Source organism: Nestor notabilis, unplaced genomic scaffold, assembly GCF_000696875.1.
Source record: "Nestor notabilis isolate BGI_N333 unplaced genomic scaffold, ASM69687v1 scaffold3882, whole genome shotgun sequence".
NCBI lineage: Eukaryota > Metazoa > Chordata > Aves > Psittaciformes > Psittacidae > Nestor > Nestor notabilis.
Window position 1 is genome coordinate 18,235 of NW_009916841.1, and position 12,827 is coordinate 31,061.

General features: G+C 49.4%; 1 protein-coding gene across 1 annotated transcript in view; it reads left to right on the top strand.

Annotated features, from left to right (window-relative positions):
• Window positions 1-298: 298 nt before the first annotated feature.
• FAM53B (family with sequence similarity 53, member B) overlaps window positions 299-12,827 on the top strand; it is a gene marked incomplete at its 3' end in the record, with an annotated part of 12,732 nt that continues 203 nt past the window's right edge. Inside the window, exons 1-4 of the mRNA XM_010024772.1 lie at window positions 299-367; window positions 3,854-3,905; window positions 12,162-12,190; window positions 12,362-12,827. The exon at window positions 12,362-12,827 is cut by the window's right edge and continues 203 nt beyond it. Coding sequence (XP_010023074.1) covers window positions 299-367; window positions 3,854-3,905; window positions 12,162-12,190; window positions 12,362-12,827 — 616 coding nt within the window. The remainder of the gene's footprint in view (window positions 368-3,853; window positions 3,906-12,161; window positions 12,191-12,361) is intronic.

Genomic DNA, 12,827 nt, shown 5'->3' on the forward strand with positions numbered 1-12,827 from the left:
GTTTAATACTCTAACATAAACATTCCTGTGGAGGAACCACCCTCAGGGTGCTTTTAGGTCAGCACTCACCCCTTGCCCAGTGCACCCACCCTCCAGGCAAGTCCCTTGAAGCTGTTCTCTCTATATACACACAGGGAGTTTTCCACGCTCAGAGGCTGTTCCTGCACATCCCCCAAGGAGCTGGTGGGGCTGAACCTTTCCTGGGGCAACATGGACTGAAAGAGGAGCTTCACCAGACCTCAGCTGCTGGTGCCCTTCGCCTGGACCCTAATGGACTCCAAGGCAGGACTGCACTACCATGGTGATGATCTTAACCAAAACGCGGCAAAACAAAGGTGCTGACTCCATAACATGCAGGACTGAGCTGGTAAGCTTCCTGAGAGCTTTGTTCAAAACTCTTTTGCCACCAAGAGCTTTACCACAGATTTGTAATAAGGGCTTTCTGTGCTGCAGGGCTGGATCTTTAGATCGTAAAATCCTAGGATGGTTTGTGTTGGAAGGGACCTTAACGCTCATCCAGTTCCAACCCCTGCCACGGGCAGGGACACCTTCCACTAGAGCAGGTTGCTCCAAGCCCCTGTGTCCAACCTGGCCTTGAACACTGCCAGGGATGGGGCAGCCACAGCTTTACTGGGCACCCTGTGCCAGCGCCTCAGCACCCTCACAGGGAAGAGCTTCTGCCCAAGAGCTCATCTCAATCTCCCCTCTGGCAGGTTCAAGCCATTCCCCTTGTCCTGTCCCTACAGGCCCTTGTCCAAAGCCCCTCTCCAGGTCTCCTGGAGCCCCTTTAGGCCCTGGAGCTGCTCTAAGGTGTCCCCTTGAGGAGCCTTCTCTTCTCCAGCTGCCCCAGCCCAGCTCTCTCAGCCTGGCTCCAGAGCAGAGCTGCTCCGGCCCTCACAGCAGCTCCGGGGCCTCCTCTGGCCTCGCTCCAGCAGCTCCACGTCCCTCTTGTGTTGGGAGCCCCAGAGCTGGACACAGGGGATGGTTTATAGCACTGTTTTCTACTGAGCTGCATTAATATCCAAGGAGCAGGGGATTAGTGAATGACTGGAGTGCTGTGGCTTTTGCATATATGAATTTCAGTAAGCATGCAATGAAATAAACAGTAGGAAAAACATTAAATCAACACCATGAATAACATGAGTGAGAAGTTGCTTCACCAGCAGTGAACAGATGCTCATCATTAATAAAAGGATGAGCAAGAGGGGAGCAGGATTAAGTGGGAGATGGCAAAGGGCAGTGCTATAGTACTTAATAGTCTTGCTGGCAGCCTGGACTGATGCAAATGCAACCATGCTGGATGAGCAGGCAACAAAAGAACAAATAAGGAGCAGCAGACAGACTAAATGATGCTGGAAGGAGTGAGCAAGGCCATGGGGCTGAGTGAACCTGCAGCAGCAACAACTGAGGGTCAGTGCATTGTCTTGGGGCAGTATCGGAGCAAGGAAGGGTGGGAAGCAGGGGCAGGAGGAGGTGCAGGATGATGGAGAGCCATCTAGAAAGCCCAGAGCTGGTTGTGGACGTTTGCTCCTCTGTCCTCCAGGAGAGATGGTTGCAGTCTGAGAAGAAATGAGACCAAAAGGCTATTCCTGCACTGAGAGTCTCAGATAAGGGTGTGCAGGAACACAGCAGGAAGCATCTGGCAGGAATAGCCCTAAATGGGCATTTTGAGCATGAAAGAAATATAAGTGTCTAAGTTTGCTGAGGATCACAAGCTGTCCAGCTGGGCTTCCTGGGCAGATAGTGCAGTGCTGGGGAAGGCAGGTTGCCCTGGCAGCGCACGGGTGGAAGGCAAGCAGTGTAGAGGCAGCATTAAATCCTGCCTTAAAAGGGTGAAATTTGGGAAGGAAAGTTATTGAAGGAAGGAAGGATATTTTCTATGTTGGAAAAATATCATTGCTTTAATGTTGGCTCCTGCTGGGAAGGCAGCATCTCCTGTGGCTTCTGCTTGTGGTGGCGAGGGGCAGCACCTGATGCCAGCTGAGTCCCAGAGGTATGTGGGGCAGGTGGAGGAGAACTTGCTGCAGAGAGGTGCATGAGAAGTAATTTCTTCAACTCCTATGGGAAGGGATGGGCACTGGGGCTGTTCAGTGGCAGGAAGTGGAGGTGCAGAGCTGTAATGAGAAACTTTGCCCCCACGTGTTTGCTGAGCGCCTCCCGCAGCTCTGGTGCTGGATCAACAGTGCAGTGATAGTTCTGGTTACACAAGTTGGTTTGCTGGGTTGTCTGGGCTGTTAAACTGGGGCAAGAAGACTGATCCACCAAAGCAAGCAAGAGTTCTTCCATTGACTTCATGGACAAGGCCAAAAAGCAAAGCCTAAAAGACATAAATGTCTGAGCAGTGGAGCAGTAACTCCACCGTACCAAAACCTGATCATAGAACCCCAGCCTGGTTTGTGTTGAAGGGGCCTTAAAGCTCATCCAGCTCCAACCCCTGCCACGGGCAGGGACACCTTCCACTAGAGCAGGTTGCTCCAAGCCCCTGTGTCCAACGTGGCCTTGAACACTGCCAGGGATGGGGCAGCCACAGCTTCTCTGGGCACCCTGTGCCAGTGTTGCCCTAAGAAGTATACTCAATATGGACATATGTCACCTAATGTTGGCCACTCTTACGAGACAGCTGCCTGTCCTTGCTGTTTCCTGATTAATCATAACCTGTTTCTTCCTGAGGTGAGGCTTGACAGCTAGAGATACCCTTACCTCACATAGAAAAGTGGCACATGCTCCAAAGAAGATGATCAGCCCTTATTTACCTTCACATCTGGATCCCATCGTTGTTTTCCACCTCCACATCCCTCTATATTCAGTATTTACAGTATTCTGTAAATGAAGTGGGATCCTTTTATTGGCTTGCTCTGTATAAGCAGGGTCCAGCATTTATTATTATCATTATTACCATTATACGTAACATTATTATTATTATCACCACCATGATGTGAGCAGGCAATGTGTAAAACATGGATGAGGAGAGACGGTGCGAATGCAGTGGCCTGATGCCAGGTAAAACACACCTATGGTAGCACAGATGAACAGGGAGGTCATGCTGGTGCTTCCCTCAGATGATGTAAAGCCTTGCTCAGATGGGATGGTGTTGCCAGGAGAGACACTTCAGAAGCAGAAGCTGGATATTTTGGGGGATAATAAAAGAACAATTAGTATGAAAGTGATTTGCAGACATAGCTGAAATGGCATGTAGCTGCAGATGACACTGATTTATTGTATATAGAACTGTCCATGCCCATTTATAGAAATCTGATGATGTCTCTCACACTGTCAAGAGGAAAATTCTTGGAAAAAAAAAGAGCATATAAAACAACTGGGATTATTTTGCACCCATATAGTTACATTTTCCCCTATTTTTAGAGCAAATCTGAATGTGGAATCCCCAGAAGTGCTGCAGTGAGGGCGCCTTGCCTTAGAAACACACTGTATGTTTAGAAAACCTAAATAGAATCATAGTTTTGTACCTAGATGGGAGGCCTTAATGGCCTTGGATGGGGTTCAGATGCCGCTGCTGCTGCTTTCTTGCCCAATCCAGAACTGCCACTGAATTGCAGGTCCTGGTTCAGTTTCTGCAGTGCTTTGGGTCCCGGAGCTGGGGGCCTTGCTGCAGCTATTCCCATGGGTAAGGATTAGCTGCAGGATCATGATCTGCAAGCTCGGGCCTCAACACCATCCGCAGCATTTAATGAAACTGGATTTCATTGATGGAAGATGAGTGGGACCGTTGTGGGCACCAAAGGCTCTTCTCCTTGCTGGGTGCACTGTGGCTTTGCCAGAGCTGGAGGCAGGGTGGTTTCTGGTGCCCGAATCGAGTCTGCGAGAAGTGAATAGTTTCTCTGGTTGTTTGCAGCACACTCCAAAGATGAGTCAAGGACCTACCCTCTTCTCTTGTGGCGTGATGGGTAAGTAACAGACACTTCTGTCCGTATTTACTCCACCTCTGTTCCTGCTTCCATAGAATCATAGAACGGTTTGGGTTGGAAAGGACCTTAAGATCCTCCAGTCCCAACCCCCTGCCATGGGCAGGGACACCTCGCACTAAACCATGTCACCCAAGGCTCTGTCCAACCTGGCCTTGAACACTGCCAGGGAAGGAACATTCACCACTTCTTTGGGCAGCCTGTTCCAGTAAATAGCAATGGGTGGGAAGATGTCCTGAATAGCTGGATCTCCCCAAAAACACTCCTCTGCAGACACTGGGGTGGGCATCACCCACCTGCCCCACACAGTGTGCATGGAGGGACACCCATCTCACCACCCTCTAGTGGTGTCCATCATGCCTATGCCACCCTCCTTCCCAGAGGTTCTTCCTGTTGCCATTGCTGAGTGAACTGCTTATCTCCTTCCCCTCCCCTTTGATATATCTGCTTATTTTTAGAGTAACTCATACAGCTGAGATTATAAGCACTTTGGGTCTGAGATTGTGTTTGTGTTTGAGTATCCAGCCCATGACCATGGCTTTTGACTGTTGGCACGATGCAAGTAATAAATACCAGTGTTACCACTAAAATGTTCTACCACTTGGCACAAAGTGCTTGGACAGGCCTCAAACAATAAGGAAAATGTCTTATTTTTGCCTTTGATGATAACCATGGTATAGGATGTTTAGTAACGTTTATGTCAGAGCTTGCTATCAACTTTTACACTGAACAGCCACCAAAATTGATAGGGGATTGGTGCCTTGGCCCATGATACTGGTAGCACTGGAGGATGTGCTGTTAGGTTGTGCTCTTTGGGCTTCGTAGGGGAAAACAGTCACTAGGTGAAGTCTCAAAACCCAATTAAAACTGCAGGTCAGGTTTGAGCCAAGCTGCTTGCTGTGAAAGCCAGTGCTTTACAAAGAGCTGCCCCTTTTCTCCATGGACACAACTCTCATTAGTGTTAACGGGGGCCAAGTACATGCATTGACAGGAGGCATTTCCCCAGCTCTCTGCTAACTCCAGGCATTGGGAGGCTGGGGAAGAATGAAAGCATTTGGATTTTTTCAGATGGAAGTCACAAGCTTCAGAGTCAAGAAGGGGCAGAGACAGCCCATTCCCTTTCTCCTGCCTGTCAAACATGAGTGAGGAACAAAGAAACCTGATCAGATGGTTTTGTCTTGCACTGTGGCACCGGCAGGCTCCTCAGCAGGTCTGATGTGTCTGTGCCTGATAGAAAAGCAGCTTGTCTTTAAGAGCTTTTACAAAGCCTTCTGTGTCCTCATAGCTCTGTGCTGATCTTCCTTGACTGCCAAATGATCCTCTTTCCGAGGGGAACAAATGTCAGCTCCTTGACCACAGCTTGCCATGTAATGGTCTTCATCATGTCCAGTCGAGAGGAGCCAGCCTCTCCAGAATACAAAGGCAATAGTTATCTTGGGTTTCGTTTTAGGCATCTTTCCTTTCCAGATTAATCTGGTGTCAAAACTTGCTTGACTGGTTAAAGAAGTCCCATGGTTGTAGTGGCACCGAATGCAAAACTTGAGGAGTATTTCAGGTCAAAAGACAAAGTCCCTGTTGGTAGAAAGCACTGAGATTAATGAACACAGTGGAGTTTGGACGGGCAGCACAGCAGCGGGAGGCAAAGCCTCATAGTCCCATGTATGATGTTGGTGGGATGGAGGGAAGTGGGCTGAATTTTCTGGGGTTTCGGCTGGAAGAGGCTGAGGTTCATTGCATAGGCTCTTCCTAGCTGCCTTTGGAGGCAAGGGCAGCTTTGGGCAGGAAGGCAGCTCATGGCTGGTCCCAGTGGCCATGGAACAGTTCGGCAGGCTGCTGGGAGAGCATTATCCAAACCTGGATGATGGCTCTGGAGCATTTTCTCCAGGAAGAAGGAAGAAGGTGGGTCAAAGCCCCAAGGGGTGTGTAATGCACCATGACCAAGAGACCCAGCTGGGGTCCTGCTTACCTGTGGCATAATTTGGGGGAAAAGAGTAAGCTGAAGCCCTTGCATCTTTAGATGTAGATACCTCATAAGGTACTAAACAACTAGAGTCTGAAAATTGATTATAGATTGTAATATAACTCAGTGTATGAGGAAACATTATTAAAGACTTAATATGTCAGATGATGCAACGTTAGATCCACTTCTCAACGTGACCTAAATAATCTTTTAATTTTTAGATTTATAAGAAATACTCCTGTCAATGTAATGATGATAATACTAAAAGGGTTGGGTTTTATCTTTATATAGCACTTTGGTGGGAGGAAGATTAAAGGTGAAATGCCTACATAAATTCAGTAACTTCTTTTTAACTTGATGGGTCCTTTAAACACCTGGAAATACAAGAATTGTCCAGTGGAATAATGGGGTTTTTCTCTTTTCCCCTATTTTCTTCCCTTGCAGTCGCATATGAATGTCAGTGCTAGAAAAAGAAGCTGACATAAAGTTAGGACATTACTTTTTACTTCCAATATTGAAATTTTTCAGTCTTTGGATGGCTGGCATAGGAATATTTAGGCTATTTTAACAATGCATTGGCAGCACCACCTTCTCCTAGCAGGTGTATAAGAAGAACTCGACATTGAAGTGTTGCACTAGTCCAGTCCTGTATGAGAAGCTCAGCAGGAAGCAGAGGCCTCATGGTTTCTGCATAAGCAAGAAGTTGTCTTTGGGACAAGCTGTAGGCTGGGTTTTATTGAGGCTGTGACAAGGTGCTGTTGCCCTGGATGATGCCCCTTGGTCACATCCCAAAAGCACCTGCAGGGCTTGCACCCCTCCTGTTTCTGAACTGGGATTTTCTGGGATTTCAGAGGGTTTTTGGAGAGGCCATCAATGCAGAGCAACATCCTGTGCATCTTCAAGCACAGAGAGAGAAAAAGCCAAGCAGGGAAAGCCAGTGAGGTGCAGCTGGAGCAGGGAGACCTCCCCAGAGGATCTCATTGAAGAGCAGGGCACGTTTCACTGTTGAGATGGGGAATTTCCCTCTCCAATGCCAGCTGCTGGCACCAGGAGCCCGCAGCACTGGTGTGTTTATTCTCCAGCAGTAGGTTTGGGGGTGGTTGTTTTCATCTCCCATCGAAGCACAGCTCTGCACACCATATTTTAATCTCATTTCAGCAATGGGAAGGCTCTATGGCACTGCCACCAGCTAATTACAACCAGTACATTTGTTCCACATTTAGAAATCAACTCCTGAACATAAACAGGGGGCAGTGGAAAATGCAGGCTGCTTTTTCCCCCATGGACAGGGACAGGGAGACTGAAATTCAACTCGAACAACATGTGAATGAAGGGACTTGGCCACACACCTGTGTGAAGAGAAATGTTTGGGTGAGGATCCAAACAGAATTCATCTGCCAAGAAAAGAAGAGAGAAGAAAAATTGATTGAAACCCGTAATTGTTTTACAAGTTGCCATAATAAATAATGCATTCATGTAAATTATTTCACTGGAAAAGAACGTGGAGGAAACTTGAGCAGAAGGATCATGCATTATGCATAAAAAGGAACTGTAAAAATATTATAGCAGCACATTTGTGTTGCTGCAGTTAAAGTTTGTGTCGGCTCTTTGGTTTTACACCCTTCTCCATGGTTATGGATGTGGTCATTACAACTTACTCCGTGTCACCAGAGGAGCAGGGCAGTCATTTAAAAAGACCATCTGAAGCTGGAAGGTGCCTGGTGTGTCCGTGAGCTGTGCCTGCAAAACCTGGAGCTCAGCATTTGGAAAGCTGCCTGTGATGCTCTGAGGATGGATCCTGTTCTCCGTGGGGCTGTGCAAAGCTCTCGGGGATGTGTGGAGGACAACACCCATCTCCTTGATTTTGGGATGTGACTCGTGCCCTGGACCACTGGGTTTGTTTGATGTGGTGAAGGTTGCACAGGAAAACAGATGGATGTTGTTACAGGTTCATGTTCGCTCTCGAAAGTGCATGTCTTGGTTTTGCCTGAAAGGAAACTCAGGAATAGATAGTGGTGTGGATGTGTTTGAGCATGCTGTCAATGATCCCAGGGCAGGTTGGGCCCTGCTCACATGCAGGTGGCTTCTGGCTTGTCTCTCAAAATAGGAGAGGGGAGAAAACAAACCAGGTGAGGTTTAATGCCGGGGCTTGTTGCTGCTTGCCCAGCCTGGTGAGTCCTGCTGGGCAGTGTCGGCCACTCTTCACCTCCACCCGAAGTGCTCCTGCTGTTGGACACCCAGCATCTCCTTTATAGAGCATCCCTGGAGGGCTGCTCCCCATCACCCTGGGGTCAATGGCTCTGCCACCAAACTGCCCCCAAGGCCAGGACGGGCAGTGGGAATGCATGCAGGTTTAGGGGAGTGACACAGGAGCCAGGGCTCAGATCGCCCTTTCCAGTGCTGAATCAGAGCTAACTGTCACAGCCTTGGTTTGGAAAGCAGAAATGGTTGGTTTTGGTTCTCCCTGAGGCTGGGCAGCCTGGGAGCTCGCAGCTCCAACCTGAACTGAATGTTGCTTCATGCCTGTCTGAATATCTTGCTGCTTCATGCGTGGTTTGCAAGAGGGCTCAGGCTCCTGCTGCCATGGCCAGAGGCCAGGTTGGATGGGGCTTGGAGCAACCTGCTCTAGTGGAAGGTGTCCCTGCCCATGGCAGGGGCTTGGAACTGGGTGAGCTTTAAGGTCCCTTCAACACAAACCAGTCTGGGATCCTATGAAAAGGCAGGACGAGAAGCTCAGTTTTCCCCAGGCTGCTGATACCACCCCTCTGTGTCTTGGAAGCTGGAAACCTATTTCACAACCAAAGAGATGCCAGAAAATTCACTTTGTGTAGCCTCACCCTGGAAATACAGATCTACAGATCAAAACATCTCAAAAGAAATGTGCTGGATGTGCTCATTAAGTGACTTGAAGTGTTCATCTTGGCAGTTCTAAGTTAAAATCCAAAAGGAAGATGCTATTTCATCCAAGGACACGAAGAGGGGAAGAGCCCCTCGTGCCCCGCTTACATCATGCTCTGGTTGTACATCTCCTGTCGTTTTCCAGCTGGCAAAGGAGAGTTTTCCAGCGAAGCAGCTCACTTGTGAACTGAGAGGTTCTCATGGTGGGTTTTAGCCTGGAACAAATAGCTGCCTTGGGGTAAACCAGGCTGAGGTTTGTAGTGTGAGAAGATGAATACACGCTTAACTGCAGCAGTATTAATGGCTCCATTGCAGTTATGGTTATCAGCCTGTTCAGGATGTGAATCTTAGTCACAGAATCCCAGCCTGGTTTGTGTTGGAAAGGACCCTAAAGCTCATCCAGTTCCAACCCCTGCCACGGGCAGGGACACCTTCCACTAGAGCAGGTTGCTCCAAGCCCCTGTGTCCAACCTGACCTTGAACACTGCCAGGGATGGGGCAGCCACAGCTTCTCTGGGCACCCTGTGCCAGCGCCTCAGCACCCTCACAGGGAAGAGCTTCTTCCTAATGTCTAACCTGAACTTCCCCTGTTTCAGTTTGAACCCATCACCCCTTGTCCTATCTCTCCAGTCCCTGATGAAGGTCCCTCTCCAGCATCCTTGTAGCCCCCTTCAGACACTGGAAGCTGCTCTGAGGTCTCCAGCAGCTTCTCTTCTCCAGGCTGAACAGCCCCAATGTTCTCAGCCTGTCTTCATACGGGAGGTGCTCCAGCCCCTGATCATCCTCGTGGCCTCCTCTGGACTTGCTCCAGCAGTTAAACAGCTGTTAGCTAAGTCTTACAAACTGAACAGAAACCCAGCAGCTTTTCCTCAATGAGGCTTTCCTCAGTCCCTCAGTTACACGCTCAGCTCTTGGACAACCCCATTTCCAATTTGTTTCAGGCTGAAAAGTTTTCCATTTGCCCTAAAAACCCCATTGTCTGGGTTATGTGGTAGTTTGGGACCAGTCGGTGGTTCAGGGGGGCTGTGCCATGGTCTTCTCCCTGCCCTGCCGAAACCCAGCTCCCACAGTGCAAGGGGAAGAGCAAATAACCCCAAGCTGGTGCTGGGGATAACGGTGCAGTTACCGCTTTCTTTGCAGGGTTGGGAAGATTTATAGCTGTTTGTGCTGAAGCAGGGGTGAAAGAGGAAGGTGTCCCGTATCCTCCTCACCAAGGCCTTTTGTACAATATGATGCCTCCAGACAGAGGATGGTGGCAGCTTGCCATGAAAACTCGGCTTCTATTTCTGTTTCTTTTGTCTGCTGACCTGACCTGAGGAATCTCTCTGCTGGCAGCATAATACAAAGGGGAAAATAATAAAGATCTAAACACAGATGTAGTTGTTTAGTGCAGATTTCCCACTTTTCATTGTGTTTATTCAAATGAGGACGGCAGCAGTTGGAATGCCGTGTGGTTACTGAGGGCAGAGCCAGGCTGGCTGGGGCTGGAGCTGTGATGGTGGCACCTGGATGCAGGGAGAAATGGGAAGAGTGGCCAAGAATGCTTTATGGGACTCCAAACCTGACCTCCTGACCTAAAACTGAGCCTTCGTTGGAAGCGTTCTTGCACTGCCACATCTTCCCTATCAGCCTGGTACCTATAGCTCGTGGGCTGGGTACAGCTTTAATTCATCCTTCAGTTGCCAGAGTGGAAAACCCCAAAACCCCTAAAAAGTCTCGCATGATTCACATATGATCAGATGAAAGTTGGCAGCAACAGCAAGCTCGGTTTGCTCTGTTCGCAGCAGCAGCGACAAAAACAGTCACCAGAGAACTGGTGACTGGTTTTGGTGATGACTTTTTTCCACTGCACAGGGGTTGTCCTGTCCTACCATGGTTTTCCTGTTGAGTATCAACATATGCAGAGAGCCTGGGGAGCCAGGGCTTGGTGCTACTTTGCTTTCTTCTGTCATTGTCAATGGGTTGTGTGTGGGAATGAGATCATCACCCTTAATCCTCTCTTTCGACACGGTCATCAGTGGGACTTCTGGCTACAGCTGCCTCCAGGTTTGCAGTCTTCCACGTGGAGCTGCCCATAGCTATACACATTTCAGGCCAAGGAGGTGGAAGTTTCTTGGATCTTTACCCATCTGATAAAATGAATATCTTTATGGTAACCCCAAACCCATGCAACAGGTCACCACCATCTTTTGGTGTGCTCTGTTGGAAGACTGTTCAGGCAAGTTTGCAAGAGGAATAAATTCCCATGTGAATAAGCTGAATGAAAGAGAGGGAGAACATGTTAAAAAGGTGTCTTAAAAAGAAAGTGAACCTTATTAATCAATTTGTTCCTTTAAATAAATGATTCAATGTTATGTGTGTTAAATGCAAACAATTGGCTGTGCTAGGTACACATGGGGTTTGCGAGGCAACCCCAAAGGGATGCTGACCTCAGGCTGCTGCAGAACAGTAGGAGGGTGTGGGTTCCTTCATGCTTCGTGGAGGTAGCTGGGCAGGGGGGTACCTGGGCCAGAGCACCCAGATTTGGGGGACAGAGGGGAGAGGAGCAGTGGGCCTCACAGCAGGGACGTAAGGACAGCACTATGCAAAGACCTCATGGAGGTTTATCAGACATGGATCGTAGCATCAGCCATCTTAGAGCTTGTTACGTGCACCCGCTGTTTCACACAGTGTCTTTGGGTTGGTTTGGGGGTGATCTCAGAGCCTCAGTGAGGTCAGTTGGTTTCACTGGAGCAATGCTGTTTTAGCAGGACAGCCCAATGGGCGTCAGGATGATTTTGGTTTCCCCTAGACTCTGATGACCCTGTTGGGATTTCTGTGCTCTGACAGGTAGCTGGATGCCTGTGGGGTCACTCCCTTTGCTGTTAGGACCATCCCAACTTCTCTCTCATCTCCTTTCTGGTGTTTGGTCCCCTGAGGGCCATCTCACCTCAGCAGTGCTACATCTTCGTGCTCTTCACTTCCAGCTTTGGGGAACTCCTCAGGCAATTACTGATCGAGGAGCCTAGGACAAACCACACACATGTGAGACATGGCCTAGCACAGAGATAAGGCAATGGCCACGCATTTTATACTGCTGAATTTCCCTTAGCTAGCGCAATCTGGAGACTCCGAGGCATGTTTTGATCATCTCCTGGCAGCTTTGCTCCTGCTGCGATTATCACTTTGTCTCTCTCTCCATCTACACCGCAGCAATCGCTCTGCTGGCAGTTTGGAAAACTGTATTCCAAGAGTTAATTAATTGGTACAGGAAAACATCCCATATGCTGCTCCTTTTGTTTTACGGCCGTAGAAAGCGAATCGCGGAATTAATTATTGCTAACGCCTGTGCGTGTGTTTCTGACTTGAGTTTCTCTATTCCCCTCTCCTTTCTGAACCAGAAAATGACAGATGGAGAGATCTCCTGGCAGTTTGGAAAACTGTATTCCAAGAGTTAATTAATTGGTACAGGAAAACATCCCATATGCTGCTCCTTTTGTTTTACGGCCGTAGAAAGCGAATCGCGGAATTAATTATTGCTAACGCCTGTGCGTGTGTTTCTGACTTGAGTTTCTCTATTCCCCTCTCCTTTCTGAACCAGAAAATGACAGATGGAGAGATCTCAGCAGGCGCCAGCATCTGGGACTGCTTGTCGGACAAGGGCGAGGAGGGCTCGCGCTGGCCCAGGGACACGGCCACCACTTGCTCCGTCACCAACCTGATCAAAGACCTCAGCCTCAGCGACCCCCACGGCAACCCCTCGGCCCCCCCCAGCAAGCGCCAGTGCCGCTCGCTCTCCTTTTCGGATGAGATGTCCGGTTGTGGCTCCTCCTGGAGACCTTTGGGCTCCAAGGTGTGGACGCCGGTGGAGAAGCGGCGGTGTTACAGCGGGGGCAGCGTGCAGCGCTACTCCAACGGCTTCGCCACCATGCAGAGGAGCTCGAGCTTCAGCCTCCCGTCGCGGTCCAACCCGCTGTGCTGCGAGCATCCCGCCCTCAGCAGCCGGCTGGGATGCCAGCCGAGGAGATCAGCCACCGGCGGGGCCAGGGGGGGGCTGGCAACGCGGC